Here is a 17,294-nt window from a genome sequence, read left to right as displayed (position 1 = left end):
TTCGACTGCAACCCAGGTCTCTCCCTGAATGAAGAAGTGATGTTCTAACTGAACATCTGCCTTGACTAGACGACTGACAGATTGCATTTCCATTTGAATTTTGACACCAAAAGCGCATGGTGACATTTAAATGTAAATGCAATAGACCGGGGACGCTGTTTCGCTTGCACATTAAATTGCCAATGGCAAAATGCATTGCCAATCAAAATAATTCAATGAAGATTGCATTGCAGTATAGCATATTGAATTGCCAGTTGCAAAATACACTTTCAAAGTGCGTGATCAAAGAGGCCAAAAAACTTCCCCAGTTTAGGAAGCTTTTACCTTTGCTGTTCTGAAAACCAGTGAAGGGGAGAATCACTTTCTGCTTTGTACTTAATGTTTGTGGAAGCAGTAACAGCAGTTTATTTGGAATAAATATAGGAAGGTAAACGAAGCTACAATTTACCATTTATCTTTGTTATTTACAGTATATTGGATTAGTGCGTGCAATTAGTGCAAAATACCAAAATACTAAAACAATGACCACTTCTAGCCAAAGATGTTGGCGAAATCAGTAAAAGAACCTTGTCGATTATCGTTTTAAGTACTGTACAAATATAATCAAATATAATGAACTTTTTGGCTCCCTTACTAATTAGGTACCAGCTGTCAAGAAAAATCTTTTTTAAATAAATGGAGTGGATTTTGGAATGTAATAACAGGATTGAGGATATTGTTACCAAAGGCTTTTCATCATCTGCAGTAGTAGTCTTCTCAGTGTTTGGATTGTTTGTTTACTGTAACATGTCTCAAAATAATCATTATTGATATTAAAATACTTTGTGAAGAACCAACCCAATTTTATATTGCCCAGGTTCCTGAATATAAGCTACAACAATACACCTAATGAAAGAGCAGAACTGAGAGTAAATTTCATGACAGGAGGGAAACACAGATTTTCTATTCACTTCCACATTTAAGGTGTGTGTGTGTGTGTGTGTGTGTGTGTGTGTGAGTGGAAGACCATCATGTGCAGGTGGCTTTGGCAGTGACATGGTCTTGGAGGTTTGCACAGTGCACCATAAAAACACGTTTAATTCTTCTTCACAGTGTAAATCAGGCAGCCTAAACAAAACATAATTAAAAAATAAATATTTCCTTTATTTTGCCTCTCTCTCAAGTGAAGCTCTGCTCTCCGAATTTCTGTTTCGTGTGATGTTTTTGTGACACCGGTGTAATGCCATACTCTTCCATCTTTTTGAAAACATTAGTAATAATTTATACATCTAGCTTCTCCTGTGTTTTTATTCAACCAAATGACACAGCTTGCTCTTTATAATTCATGCACCTTCAGAAAACAATAAATATTTGTTCATACAGCAGCTGGATTGGAAAAGCTCACCTGCCAAGGTGTCTGATAGAATTGAAAGAGTCACCTGCCGTAGCCAAGTCTTATCCACATTTGCCTGTGTTAATATTTGAGCCGAGAGTATAATGCGTACATACAAACCTAGAGTGCCTGTAATTCATTCATACATGAAGACATAAATAGTTGTTTTGATGACTTCTTCCTGGCATTAGTCAACTGATAACCTCTTAAATCAGAAAGCAGTAGGTTTAATCCATAGAACCCAATTAAACCATACATGACATTGGTTATTTAAAGGGACTTGATGTTTTGTGGTTTAGGAATTTAGTAGATGAGTTTGCAGCGGCATTACATATCTGTCTTTTGCTGAAAGAGTGAAGCATTTCCACAGAACAAGAAGTTAAGAGCGTGGACCCGCCTGTGTGTGTGGATGCACTCATAAATGAGTCCTTGAGTCTGTCTGTGTGAAGGCTAGTCATTTAAGGTCTACAGCACACCCGACTCCCCCGTTCCTCTCATTAATAAATCAAATGAACTGAGCAAAGGATGGCAAGGATGACACGTCAGGGCAAGGTGTCACAGGAGATGAAAGGTTGGTGAGGAGAGGACTATGGGAGAATGGGAATCAGAACAATGGAGGAGAGAGTAGAAAAATGTTGCATGCTCACACAGAAGTATTGTAGATGGATGGACATAAGTAAGAGACAAAGTGATATGGAAATATTAAAAAGCAGATATGAAAAGAGGATTAAATTGAGGGTAAAGATGAGTGAATGGCAAAAACAGCGGATGAATGCATATGGGAAGAAGGAGAGGAGAGGCTGTCACAGCTCAGAGGCAGTGCATTAGGCAGTCATTTTGCCCTTCCCCCTACCTGCTCTATTTACTCTTGGCCCTAGAGAGCAGAAGAGAAGAATAATGAGATTGTAGAGATGTGCTGCAGACCACAGGTAGGCTAATTGGCTAATAGGCTTGGGGTATTCATCCAGTTACCTAATTGTCCTGCAGTAGACTGTTCTTGCCATTCACCCTAATGCTCATTAAACACTGATTCTAAGAGTGTGATAGTGACACCATTTGATATGTAAAACTGGTTCTGTTTTTTTTTTTTTTTTTATGTCTGTCAAGGACACAGTGTTGCAAAGTTTGTAGGCAGTAATAGGTCAGCAAAGGTTAAACATGAATGAAAAGCTATGTGTGAAGTGACATTTCATGGAAATGTCAGGAGGCTAGTGTAAACACTGCCAAACATGCATGAGCATAAACACACTGCTCAGTTATTCCCGAGGGGAAGACATTTGAGTTTTTTTCTCTTGTCTTGTAAGGTACTCCTTTGAGAGCCAGTAAGAGATGACTTAATACATGTGGTAGACCTACAGCTTCATCAACATCCAGGCCTCTGTATTGGAAACTGTAGCGAAATATAAACCTGATGCAGTTGTTATTTGTTGTTTTTGGTTCCTGTGATGTGTTGTGCCTTGTTTCTTTGTGCAGTGGGATTACAGGTGTGGTTTCATCTCAGCTGGGCTAGGATTGTACAATCAAAGGCTGATCTGAAGATGAAAGTCTGTGGTTTAGTTTGTAGGTGCCCTTTTCATATAGCTTGGGCCAAATGACAGCATCTGTCTGTGTATCCAAGAGATCAACAGTCCAGAGGAACAACATACCACTGTTAGAAAGAGGAGCAAGGGCAGAGGAGATCGATAGACAATGGATGAGTCAGAGAGTGATAGATGGAGAGGGTGAGATTAAGGGACTGCAGGTTTTGTTGTTGAGAGGGGCTCTCCAAAAGGCCACAAAATCTACCAGCAGAGGAAGATCAGACAGACTGTCCAAACCCACCACCCCACCCAACAGGCTTACACACACACACACACACACACACACACACACACACACACACACATACACACACCAGATGTTCTTTGTACTCTACCTGCAATTAATCTTGCATATCTCAAAACCTTATAAATTATGCAAGGGAACTGGGTCTTTGGTGCTAATCCTGACATGAAGCCTTGCTTTTAGGTGAGCCAGGGAGTGTTGTAGAAACACACACACACACACACACACACACACACACACACACACACACACACATTAACTCGTTTCACATCACTAATCTTCAAAAACGGGAGGGAACCTTGCAGCATCTAAACCCACAAACAGACCACAGCTCCTCCCTTCCTCATAGTGCCCTGCAAACTCTGCTCTCAACCTCTGCTGTTGAGATCGTTGGCCACCCACCTTCTACAGCCTGATAAGAGTTCCCTGGGCTTTCTTAGAATTTAGCAGTAAACCACTACCAAACATCACAAGTCTTTTCAGTCTAAGTCAGACACCTTGCTGTTTCTTAGAGCTGTATCACCATCTACATTGCACTATATTGACAGTATTGGGCCACTTACATGTTAGACCTACAGGAGCTTTCATGACATCCCCTTTTAAATCCATAGGCATTGATATGGAGTTGGTCCCCACTTTGCAGCTAGAACAGCTTCTACTCTTGGAAGGCTCTCTACAAGATTTTGGAGTGAGTCTGTAGGAATTCACATACTGAAGTCAGATACTGATGTTGGACAAAAGGGCCTGGCTTTCAGTCTCCGTTCTAGTTCATCCCAAAAATGTTGGAAAGGGGTGAATTCAGGTCTCTGTGCACGCCAGTCAAGTTCTTCCACACCAAACTCACCCAGCCATACCTTTATGGAGCTTGCTTTGTGCACTGGGGCACAGTCATGCTGGAACAGAAAAGGGTCTTCCTCAAACTGTTCCCACAAAGTTGGGAGCAGAGAATTGTCCAAAATGTCTTGGTAAGCTGAAGCATTAAGATTTCCCTTCACTGGAACTAAGGGGCCGCGGCCGAGCCCAGGAAATCAATCCCATAGCATTATCCCCCCTCCACCAAACTTTACAGTGGACACAATGCAGTCAGGCAGGTAACGGTCTCCTGGCATTCACCAAACCAAGACTCGTCCATCAGACTGCCAGATAGAGAAATGTGATTCATCACTCCACAGAACACATTTCCACCACTCCAGAGTCCAGTGGCGGTGTGCTTTACACCATTCCATCAGATGTTTGGCATTGTGCTTGGAGATGTAAGGCTTGCATGCAGCTGCTCGGCCATGGAAACCCATGCCATGAAGCTCCCAATGCACAGTTTTTGTTCTGATGTTAATGCCAGAGGACATTTGGAGCTCTGCAGTTATTGAGTCAGCAGAGCGTTGGCCGCTTTTACGCGCTATGCACCTCAGCACTCTGTGACCCTGCTCTGTAACTTTACGTGGTCTGTCACTTGGTGGCTTCCACTTTGCAGTAATACCACTTACAGTGGATCATGGAATATCTAGGAGGGAAGAAATTTCACAAACTGACTTGTTGCAATGATGGCATCCTATTGCATTGCTATTACAGTACCATACTGGAATTCAATGATGAAGTGATGTGACACACTAGTTTTGTTGAGATAGTTAGTGTATCTTGGTGTGGGGCAGCAGCAATGTAGAGGTTAGAAGAGGGGTTTGTGTTCTGAACCCCCAGAGAACTTAAAAATCCTTTAGTGAGAAATAGAACACATAACACTCTCCCCTCCCTGAACAAGTACTCCTGAGATACCCTAGAGACTCCGGCACCAAACTCCAGATTGCTTCAGTTGGGTTGTTCAGTTGCCAGCAGCGGATGATGATGGCTGTGCTGAACTCCCAGGTGTGAATATCTGTAGCTGTATGAATGTGAAACAGGGCATTGCTGACTGTATGCTCAGTCAGCATTCCCACATTTATCCTATTAAAATTTCACTTCTTGATGTATGTAAGAAATGGATGTGTATGTCGGGTATTATAGCTGAATTGCCACTAAAGTGGTTAACTGAGTTTCACTGGAAGTAAGGGTGTGGTACTTGTATCAGACTTTCATTTTGTTGGTTCCTGGACACACAGTGGACATGTTATTGCCTGCTAATGCATCTTCCTTTTCTTCTTGCTCCGTTTCTTTATAGAGAAGCTGATAGCGTACCAGCGGGAGTTCCATGCCTTGAAAGAGCGCCTGCGTGTGGCAGAGCATAGGACGCTACAGCGCTCCTCTGAGCTCAACAACATCCTGGAGCAGTTCAGACGTGCCATCGCCGAGACTAATGGCAGCAAAGATGCCCTCACCAATTTCTCAGGTAATTCAGCTTGAAAAAAAAAGGTTTATGAATAAAATTTTTGAACATTCACACAAACTTTGCAATAAAAGAGAAACTTAATATAATTATAATGATTATTGTTTCATAATTGCAAAATAAATAAATGTCACTTGTAAAAATGACAATAGCATTTCACTATTTTATACATCGAAATTTCAAATTCCTAATGCCAACAAATCAGGCTGCCCATTTTTAACAAGTTTTTCTACATCCATCCTCCTCCATTTCTCCTCTCACAGATGGCAACAAATGCAGATGGTGTGGTGAATGCAAAGCAGCCCTGCCCCCGTGTTTATGATGATTTTGCAACTTGTAAAAATGATTGGCAGCAAATAATGTGCATTGGTCCAGTTCCATTTCATTTAAATGCTCAACTGCAGTAGTTTTGGTATTACTAAGTCTGCACTGGTTCTTAAAAATCTACAGGTAGACAGGTAGGTCTCAAAGGTAGCTCCCTCTTTATGTGGTGCTTCAGTAATAGCTAGACTCTGTGCCTGTGCCTCTGTTTGTTTGATTGTTTGTTTCTGTGCGACTAAGTTTGCAATGGGCAATGCGTAGAAGAACATACAAAGGCGTTTGAAAAGCTGAAGTGTGCTGTTGTTTATAGAACTGTTTGTTGGAATCCAACAGGCCTCTCTGTGTTCACTTTCAGATGAGACACAGAAACTGCTGAAGGAGCTGGCCAATCGGAAACCTCTCCAGGTGCCAAATATCTACCACCACCTGCCTCACCTACTCAACAATGAGGGCAGCTTGCACCCTGCTGTGCAGGTTGGCTTGGGCCGCACTGGAGGTTAGAGGCACACACGTGCACATGCACACACTCTCCTCTGGAAGACATGCTCTCTTTTTATCACAATAGTGCCCCTGATTTATGGAGTCTTGCCCCTGGAATACATCTGCCCTACACAAACACATTGTCAAAACTACACAGATCCCATTTACACCAGAGAGAGAGTCTTGGCTCTCAACAAGTTCTCAGTTGGTGCCTTTGCAGAACAAATATCCCCCTCTGGATTGCACATTGTCAACAGAATCTTTCACCAAATATAATTTACAAAGTTAAATATTATACCAAGCCTAACAAACCAGTCTCATAATGACAGCAGTATAAAACTGAATCTATTGGAGGCATAAAAACAGTGAACTACCAGCTTGAGAAAACACAAAAAATCTATATCTTTTCCATGTCTTATGTTTGCTGGTAGTCCACTTGGTCACCCTGTATACTGTTTTGGTCAGGTATTCAACTGTGGGACTGTTCTACAATTCAAGTCACATATGAAACATGGTGTCAAAATAGAAATGGTTAATTACAAGGTAGAGGGAAACAAAATATTTAAGTACTACAGGCAGTTATAGAAGAACAAGTTAATAGGGGGCTGGTTAAATGTATGCATGTATTTTTATTTACAAACACAAAGTTATATATACAGAAGTTCACAGAAAAATCTAAGTTTAGTCCTCTCTGTGCCAACATCTGACATTTGCCCTACCTCTTGTACTTGGCTTTTCTATTCATTCCTATTTTCATCACCCCCACTTTTATTCCTCAGTTTTTGCTCCCTCCCAGGGCAGTGTGAGGGTCACCATGCTGCACACTGCTGCACAGCATGGTGACCCTCGCTGTATCGGGTTCTCTATAAGAGGATTACCTACCTAGCTGTGTGAGTGTGATAGAGTGAATTTGGGGCCAAGGGGTGAGTTGAGGGCCAGGACAACTCAAAGGGCATTTCCACATTCCTAATGACAATGGCTGCGTGCAAGAGGAGAGGCCCAAGACAAATTAGAAGGAAAAGAAGAAGAGAGATGACAGGGAACAAACAGATTTTCTTTTCCCTGGCCCCGCGGCCTCTTTTGTGTCATCAAAGTCCCGTGATCCATGAGTATAAGGTGTTCCCACAGGAAGCCAGACAAAAAAACAAAGCATATCTCTGCCATCACTACTTCTCTCTACCAGTCTGCCAGGCTTCATGGCAATCGGTCAGGTGTCTGGTACCTGCAGACAGGCTTCAATGTCTCTTTCTGGCTTTCTCTTAAGTCTTTTGATAGGCTCTCTCCCTAGATATTGCATGTCTTATTGCTGCCTCTTTGTTGCAGTCACAGAGCGGGTACTAGTAAGTTTTTTGAGTGTCTGTGGGACACAGCACATCTCTAGTGGTTTCTGTTGGTATCCAGACTGTTGATCTGACTGTACTGCACAGAAACTAAACAGACAGATGGTCGTCTAGACACACTTGATAAGCCACTGGCAATTTTAGCCTTAGCCCTAGCCTTTAGCCTGCCTTAGACACTTTCTTTCTGTCTCCTTTTCATTTTTTCTACTGTCTCCTCTTTCCCTGCTGGTCTAAGCATATCTGACATTGGGGTAATTATAGCAGTGCAAATTAGGACATCATCCCACTTTATCTTAGATTGAATGAGGATTAAGGGAAAACAGTGCCGAGACTGAAATACTTCTGAGGCCTGTGTGACACAACAGTATTATGAACGCTTGCTTTCTTTCCTTGGTAACCCTTACATTTTCAGCAAAGGGTTTAATGTTGTATGCGGAGATTCTCTTAAGCTGAGAATTTTCTGTCATTTTACACGCTTTGACAGAGAATTCAAAATGCTGCTCATCATTTTGACGGATAATGAACAGGCTATTGTTGCAAAGGTGTTAACATGAAGGGGCTTTAATACAACAGCAGCCAATCTGTGAAAATGGTTTGTTCACACCATTGGAACATTGGGCTCACACCTATCTGCTGTGCGACAGGTAGGTGGAGTCTGTTATTAAATGAGCGACGTACACTGGGGTGCAGTGGAAGACTACCCAGTCTGCTGTGGTTTTAATCGTGCCTGGCTGTGTGGTGCTATCATGATGATTAACTTTAGTCCTCTCTGTGCCAGATTTCTCTGTTCTGTTCAGAGAAGACGAAGTCTAGCTATTGGCACTGTTTGCAAATGAATTATGCTTCATATTCTCAAACTTAAATTCAGATGCTTTCAGATAGTATTAGATATTGTTAGGGCTGTGCTTTTTTCACTGGATTCACATTTGTCATGCATGTACATTAGCTGAGTGAGAAATGACATTAATTTTTTTACCTCCCATACTGCAGGCAAGGTTATTATGATGACTCGTGTGTTTACAGTAGATAGATAGATCCAGTTTGGATCACACTTGGCAAGTTGTTGGTGGTCAGGACCTTTGCCATACTTTTTCTTTCTTTTTTTCCCAACTCTGTCATAGGTCATGGCAGGACATCAAAGTTTGCCATATGATAATATAAGGGGTATATATACCAAATAAACATGTGACACAGGTCTAGCATCTCTGCAAGTGCATTTGGAGTTTATGTTTTAATTGCAGTTTTATTCTGGCCAACTAAATGTTGAAATTAGGGCTGGGCAGTATGTTGATGTTATATCAATATGGTGATATCTGACCAGATAATATCATCTAGAATTTATGATATCGCAGTATTGCAATATGGTGCAAGTGATGTATTTTCCTCTTACAATTTGGTAACAATATCAATATCAAGGCATTAACTCAAGGACATCATGATATTTGATTTTCTCCATATTGCCCAGCCCAAATTGAAATTGGACATACTGTAAAACTCCAAATGCAATGGAAACAGCAATATCAAGAAACATCAAAACAGATATGACAAGCAAAAAGAAATTTTGACAGATATTTTTTTTGTTACCGTGTCTTTCACAATAATAGATTATGATTTATTGCAGCAGAACCCCTGGTTGAATAATGGCATACCAAGCTTTGGTTTTGTTGCTTTCAAAGTAAAGTAAAGGCCTGATTGGTGTAAATTGTGGCCTCAGTCTATTAATCAACACCGGATTAGATATCACATATATTCAAGATCTAATCTTACACTCTGTATTACATACACAGACACACACACACACTTGATTATACCAAGCTTTTAAAATGATCCACTGTTTTGCATTCATTCCTCAATACAAATTGTAACCCTGAGTCATAAATATCCCTATCCCCTAATCTGGAAAATTGCAGCCTTTTCAATATTGAATTTGAGCAGTTCTTCACAAGCTGGACATTTGGACCCCACAAGGCTGCACAAACAGTATAAATACACAAACACCAGCTCCATTTCTGCATATGGCATATCAAATCAGTTCTTTTCACTTGTGTGTCAAAGATGCTTAAGTTCAGACAGACAGAAATGAAGATTTTCCTTTCTTCTGGACAAGATGAAAGGATGGCCGACTGAAGCGGGCAAGCTCATCAAACGACATAGGGAGGGGTAATCTTGGAGTCTGTCCTCCTCATGCCGTACTTGCATGCATTTTCACTCATTCACTGTCACCCAACCTCCCTTATTCTGTCACTCTCTGTCTCTTTTACTTCCTCCCACACTCTCCTTTCATCCTCGACCTACTTTCTTGGTAGTGGGTGTCGCTATACGGCGCAGGGCTTGCAGCGCTGAAAACACAAAGCAAAACGGGGACAGATTCTCCACGCTGCACAGATCACTCTGGAGGACTGTCCCTTTCTCATACATTGTCCCGCTCATTCTGCATCCCAAGTTTGTTTTGTGCTTATGTTGAGGCCCCTTGTCACCCTGCATCAGCTCAATAAATGTGCACTGCTGCATTGTATGTTTTCCCCTTTGAGACCCTCACCCATACACACACAAACAGATACTCTTTGTGTATGGGCAGACCTGGTCCATTTACTTCACTACCATTGGGCCTACCCCTGTGGGGAAATGTTTTTGGAAAATCCATTAAAGCGTCACTTTTTTTGTCGTGTTCCTCTGCTCGCAGAAAACATTGAGTTTTCATACAAAGCCTATGCAAACTTGCCTCTTGTATTATCATCCTTGGATTTGAATACACTGAAGGGCAAACATTCCATGCATAAAGAATGAGCGAGAGCTAGATAAGAGTAGGAAGCACAGCAAAGTGGAGAGAGAGAGCACACGAGTAAACAAGTAATTCAATGCTTCTGTCTTCCATTATTTTCTACACGGCTAGAGAAAAACAGAGCGATTCAGTGTCAGATAACTGATAACTTACTCATCCTCCCATTTGCTTTTAGTCCCACCAGTGTGTGCCTGCTGTACGTACTCACTCACTCATTCTCTCCCGCCTCTCCCCTGCCCTCACTCACTCACCCTCTCCCCAGTGAAAGTGATCCTTGTATCCCAGTGGGTAAAATGGAGTGAGATATGTCTGTAGTAGTCTATTAAGGCCGTAGTGTACTTTTCAGTGAATCTCCCCAGTATAGAGAACAGGCTGTGTTTGCAGCGAGGCCCCTCTTAGGACTCATACAATAGTAGCGACAGAGAGATCACAATAGACACTCTCTTTTCCTCCCTTCTCCATCTCTTCTATCTCTTGTTCACTTTATCCTCTGTTGAACTTAACTCATGCACCTAATGACCTCTCCCAGCTCGGAGACCATGATCATATCGGCTCTCAGTGTGGGGGTTGTGGTTAACACGATGCAGACCCTCCCTGAAACCTACCAGCAGTTCAACTCTCAAATCGAGCTTTTCTTCTCAGTTTCTGTTGGTTTTGTTTTGTCATCTAAAGATTGTTTGTTGAAGGTGGTTAAAAAGGGTTTTTTTTCATTGTCAGTATGCTGATGCGGAATGAATGATATCCACCACCAGAAAACTGTAAATATCACTACATTAGATATATTTTAACTAGCTAGTTGGCATGTAGACTGTTAAGGTACTGTGATGCTGTGTTCATGTCAGTATCAGTTGTTCTACACATATGAACTGCTGACTGAGAAAACCTGTTCATATCAGCATTCTAGTTGTAAGTACAAACAGGCCTTGTGGGAATTTTTGCACGCTCCATTATCTCCCACTTGGTGTCATGAATTCCAGAATTGTGTCAGCACGAGCGGTTCGAATTGCATTGCATTCCCCATCATTGTGAGTCAAAATGATCAGTTATATTAGCACTAATACAGTTACCCACCCATTACATATGCTAAGTGAGAAATGCCTGCCATAGTTTGTTTAGGTTTGATAATAAAATCATAAATACAAACGATTTTGCATAAGGATGCTCTAATGGTGAAAATATGTTCGCAATGCTTTCCAACGCAGCAACAAAAACCAGTTTTTCTGCTTCCTCTGTTACAAACTGAACATAGTAGAAAACTGGCAGCCAGCTAAGGAAACAGTGACGTTTGTGAGCAACGATAGATAGCATCAAATGGAGTATTGAAAACGTGTGAACACTGTGCTGAGTACTCTGGCAGCTACAGTCCGAGACAGAGCCTTCCCTTTGAGGGCAACAAAGTATATTTTGATCTTGACCTTGATAACTAAAACGCTGTGATCATTGTTCAGTCACTGTTATGTAAAAACATATCTGCAGTGGGTGCTATTGTATTGAAAAGATGTGTTTTTAATCACTTCTTTGGTTTCATTGCTGGAGATTGCATTGGCTTTCTGAGGGGTGCTTTCTGCAGACTTGAAGTTGCTAAAGCTTTACAATGAAATGAACAGCAGTATTTTTAACTGTCTTTTAATTTGAAAAGGTTGTTGAAACAGTATCGCTGTCATAGCATAGAAATGATCTAACTGGTAGTCTGGCTATTAGCCTTCTACCTCATGTTAACAGAGGGTTTGCGTAACTTTGCAGTCAGTAAAGCAAATGCTGAGGTGATGCTAGCAGCCACAGAACGAAAATTACTAGAATCATATTTAAAATGTCATCTTTACTCTTGGCAGAAGTGCTGTGATTGAGCCACCAAACCTGATTGTTCAGTTTATGCTTTTGGTTAGACATAATTAAGTTTTGGCGTGGGTTTTGTGTGGTTAACTTTAGGGCAAGGATCTGGAAAGCACTTCTGGGTCTTGCCAGGAACAAGCGTGGGAAAAAAGTTACGTCTCTGCTGCTCCTGGAGGGCAACAGATGGATATGATGATGGCTTGTGTGTTCTTTTAACTTGGACAGTTATGCAGCCTCCTTCTCTTGCTCTTTTTGTCCATTTTGGGCTCTGTATCTGTGGTGATGCATCTTAAATAACAGTTTCTCAACATTTCCAAATTAATGAACGCTAAGTGGTGTTTTGTTCCAAGTCAGTAATCATAAGAGATTTCTGTGACTTATCACCTCTGCCAAATTTCAGATTTCTTTCGCTGCTAAATCATGGCAGTTAATTAAATCATGGCATTAAATAATGACACTTACTGAATGGTAAAATTAAGTGTTGTACATTCATTAATTAATTACATGTAGCACTCGATGAAATTTTTGAGTAAAGTTAGATGATCACAACTGTATATTGCTACAATGACATAAAAACATACCCATGATACATGGGCATGTTTTTGAGTGTTTCAAGAAATGCATGATAATGCGATAGGGGATTTATGCCAGTGGATTTGACTGTTGCTGTGAACTAGGAAGTTAGACTATGCTCTAGAAATTAGCTTGAATTTTGTGTCCATTTTCATATCCGCTGATCTCTTCACTTGTTCTCACTGTACTCTCTCCACCTCCTCCACAGTCTCCATGGTGATGGGGATCCCCACAGTGAAGCGGAAGGTGAAGTCTTATTTGTCAGAGACGCTTCGCTCTCTCATAGACAAACTTTCACCTGAGGAGAAGCTGGACTGTGTCATTATTGTCTTTGTGGGGGAGGTGAGCTCAGATATTTACATACAGTATGAGTCATACACTGATGTATCTGCACAGCACGTTCCATGAAGCTAAAAGGTGTGTGTGTGTCTGTGTGTATCTGCCTGGTTTTGTCTTTGCAGACTGACATAGACTACGTTCAGAGTGTGGTGGCCAGTCTGGAGAAAGAGTGAGTCACCTTCGCCACTTCCTGACATTGACTCACAAACCTTACTGACCTTGTTATCTGTTTCCCGCACAAAGAGCCAGGCCCAGATCCCTGTTACACAGAGAAATGTATACATGCTTCTGTGTTTCACTGTTATCATAATTGATGCCCTTTCTTCTCTAGGTTTTCTACAGAGTTAAGTTCAGGCCTGCTGGAGGTAATCTCTCCTCCGGCTGCCTACTACCCTGACCTCAGCAACCTCAAAGAGACTTTTGGAGACTCCAGAGAGAGAGTCAGGTGAGAAAATCAAATGGGAGCGATACTCTGTGTGTTTGATGCTCTGACCTTGAATCAGTCAAAACAGAGATAAAACGTCAGTGTAGAAATCTTAAGAGTCCAAGCCTGAAAGAAATGAGATGTAGAGAGAGCTGTAATGAGGATTGCATAAAAAAAGTGGAGGGATGAGTCAGGAGGAAAAGCGAGGGCAGGAGGAAAAAGAAAGGCAGAGAAGGAGTGAGGGCTTTTAGGTAGGCAGCCTGGGTACTTAGTATTCCACAGGCATTTCTCAAAGTCAGATCAAGGTCATCTGCAGCAGCACCCGCTATTGCTCCCTCTGTAGTGCTCTCTCTCCTTCTCCTCTGTAGTTATCCTCTGTTTATAGTGAGCTAACAACTGGCCTCATTAGAAATCTGTTTATGGTGCAGTTTGTGTCGGCTACTTATGTACTCAGATAATAGTGTTCGGGCCCAGAGGCCTATGCACTGTGTTTGTGTGTGGGCGTTTGTTTGAGACCACAGATGCTACTGAGGGTAAACTGAACTGCTACTGTTGTGTTTAGCATGGGCAGTGGTTGAAAGTGTCAGAGGTTTCGACTTGATCAACATTTGTATGTGTGCGTGTGTATGCATCTCAGACTGAATGGTTAACAAGCACATTACATTTATTTAAGTGATTACATTCATCAGATTTTCCCACAGCTGTAACTGCTTTTCTACACAACCACCTGGCCGTGTGTTTGCATGCATACACTTCAGTACTTGCACTTGTGGTTGAATGTGTAAGATTATGGATGTGTATGAGTGTGTGCGTGTGTCCATGTGTGCGTCAGTGCACGCGTGCGCGTGTGTGTGTGTGTGTGTGTGTGTGTGTGTGTGTGTGTGTGTGTGTGCATATACTGGAGCTTGTGCTCTTCTGACTATCTGTCTGTGCCACTTCCCACACCTGCCCTCTGGTAGCAGCAAGTACACCTGCCCACCCACCCCCACCGGCTACCAGCCATGAGTCAGACTGCAACAAGGAGAGCGGTCATTCAGATCAAACAACTGTGGCGATGGTTTTGATATAGATTAAATGGGTTTTGAATGTCTGCAAAAGGCTGCCAGTGGAACAACACATAATCTAACACATAATCCAAGTTCCTGCTTTTGCACAACTTTTTTTAAGCAACAATTTGTGTGCTGTACTTTCCACAGTTATGAGAACACTAAATATACCTTAAGAATGTATTGAGGAGCCATGTTTTCATAGTTACAATGTAGATGCATATGTGTCTGTTCTCTGCTTTGTTTAGATGGCGGACCAAGCAGAATCTGGACTATTCCTTCCTCATGATGTATGCTGTCAGCAAAGGAGTTTATTATGTTCAGGTATATCACAGAACACACACACACACACTCACACCCTAATTATCTCCTCCAGGCGGTAACCTGGAGGGAGTATTGCATATGGTAAAGTGTGTCTGTCCGTGTGTATATCTGTCCACAACTAATGTTGCATACTACTGGGCCTCTCAGCCTAATGTTTTTTTGTGCACAGTTATGTCTGTATGCTCAAGGACCAGATCAGATAGAACAGTACAGTGTTAGGTTGCTGTACTCTTGACACTACAAAGCTTTCTGTCTTGTAATTGGAAAATCTTGTGGTATGCACACTCATTCATTGTGGTATTGTGGTATACACAATACATGTTTGGTCCTGTCAGAGTCTGTCTGGTCTCCAAACTACATTTTGCTGCGAAAACACACACAGGAAGTAACAGAGGAAATGAGGCGATTCTAAGCATGAGACAAGTTTTTTTTTCTTCCAAAAATGGAAGTCCGCAAGAAATGAGCAATTCACGTTGTTTGTGCTCTTGTTGTCATCAGCAAACGGAGGAAGAAATAAGCTATGCTTGTTGATGTTGTCGTGTTGTAGGTGTTAGGACTGCTTCTCCAGGTTTCCCTGCACTTCACACCTCCAGTCACAACACTTTTCACGCTGTAGGAGTTGGACTCCCTGACAGATCCAGATATTTAGCCAGCTTGGTATCTTTTGGGCGCATGCTATGCAAATGAGTGCTGGGTGAACCCCAATTTGCCTCTGATCTGGGATCTTTTTTTGGCGATCTTCAAAAAGTGTTGGTGAGTGGAAAACAGGCTACATTCGCATCGTGTTAACTCAGCATAAGTCAGAGCACTGGAGAAGGGCAGATACGCCTGGCAGAGATCTGTACTTTACTGAGTGCACTCTTCGAATTTTATCTTTGTTCCCATAGCAACTTGTTGGAATGGATCTCAGTAGGACTGGGAACAGCGTCACTCACACATGCATTTCAGCATGAAAGCTTGTCACCAGGGGGATGATGCTGTGCTTTCAGTTTGGAGCACACTGTGCTCAATTAAAACATGTCGCCTGCTTCAAAAAGGGTCATTCTAAGCTGTAAGCGAGTGTGTCTTGTTACAGTCTTTCATCACAGCTGCCAAGTTGTGATGTCTTCTCAGAGCAGAGCCAGTTTTACTTACTCTAAGCCTAATCCTTTTAGGCTTTCACAGGGCTTACCTGTCTTTGGCTAAATTAGGGTCCCAATTTGGGGTTGTTTATGACTTGTCTACTCTCAGCAGACTTGAAATGTGAACTGTAAGGAACAAAAGTCGGTCATATTCCAGTTTAACTGTGTTGTTCCTCTCCCATTTGTGTGTCATTTGTTTTGATTCTAATGCATGGGGTGTCTCCATCTCTATTCTCTGCTCACACCTGGAGTGAAGAGGTACTGTTTTCTACCTGTCTGACATCCACTGCTGCTTTATGCTAGTTCAGTGTCTAGTAGCCACTCAGCAACATAGCTTAGCTCAATTCAGAGTGCTACCTTGAACTTGAAAGTGAGTCCTTGTGTGAACGTAGATGAGTCTTCCACCTGCTCTTCTCTCTCTCAATCATTGATCATCCTTTCAGCCACCGACTCTTACTGTGCTTCCTCTCACCTTGTTGACACATTTCCTCCTATTCATCCTTCTGTTTCTTCAGCTGGAGGATGACATTGTAGCCAAGCCCAACTACTTTGCCACCATGAAGAACTTTGCCCTGCAGCTCTCGTCAGAGGACTGGATGATCCTGGAGTTCTCTCAGCTGGGCTTCATAGGTACAGTGAACAAAATGCCTGCTCAAAATAAGCACCCACTTGATTTTGTCCTCTCCTTTACTAATGGAAACATTCTGATGTATCCTGCTGAAACCTTATATTTTTAATTATATGCAAAAGTACTTTTGAGTCAAGTACAGAGTGCTTGACTCAAAAGTTCTTAGGAAGTGTTGAAAAGAAGTTCTTGATTAGTCTTGTATTAACATAGTTGATAATAATACTTGAAGCCCACATTAACTGGCCCAGTGTTCATAGGCTAAACTAGCAGAGTTAGCAGCGCAGATGCCAGGGTAGTATTGCTAAAAACAAAGTGCTTAGTATCAGTGGGGTAGCAGTTTTGAGTCTGTTGTGAGTGGATAAAGGGTGTGAGCCTTCTTGCGGTGTGTTGGGCCAAATTCAATGACACATTGCAAGTCAGGTGCCCACTTAAAGTGACTTGATAACCCTATTTACGTGCCCAATCTCACTTACACACGCTGAAGGCTAGAGTAGGTAGCTGATGAATGTTGCTGCCTGTCTTAGGGTGCTTTATGACAGTATAACCTGATGATTTTGATTGTACGTACTT

At 41.9% G+C, this 17,294-nt stretch overlaps 1 protein-coding gene across 3 annotated transcripts in view; it reads left to right on the top strand.

Moving 5' to 3' along the window:
- Positions 1-17,294, top strand: part of mgat4a (alpha-1,3-mannosyl-glycoprotein 4-beta-N-acetylglucosaminyltransferase A) — a 34,232-nt gene that overhangs the window by 8,456 nt on the left and 8,482 nt on the right. For all 3 annotated transcript variants that reach the window (XM_030080397.1, XM_030080398.1, XM_030080399.1), the window contains 7 exons: positions 5,349-5,516; positions 6,190-6,330; positions 13,051-13,184; positions 13,304-13,350; positions 13,513-13,626; positions 14,900-14,975; positions 16,612-16,726. In XM_030080397.1, coding sequence (XP_029936257.1) covers positions 5,349-5,516; positions 6,190-6,330; positions 13,051-13,184; positions 13,304-13,350; positions 13,513-13,626; positions 14,900-14,975; positions 16,612-16,726 — 795 coding nt within the window. The remainder of the gene's footprint in view (positions 1-5,348; positions 5,517-6,189; positions 6,331-13,050; positions 13,185-13,303; positions 13,351-13,512; positions 13,627-14,899; positions 14,976-16,611; positions 16,727-17,294) is intronic.

The sequence above is a fragment of the Myripristis murdjan genome, chromosome 21 (genome assembly GCF_902150065.1).
Source record: "Myripristis murdjan chromosome 21, fMyrMur1.1, whole genome shotgun sequence".
Lineage (NCBI taxonomy): Eukaryota > Metazoa > Chordata > Actinopteri > Holocentriformes > Holocentridae > Myripristis > Myripristis murdjan.
The sequence above is the reverse complement of the archived record's forward strand: the minus strand, read 5'-3'. Positions and strand labels throughout refer to the sequence as shown.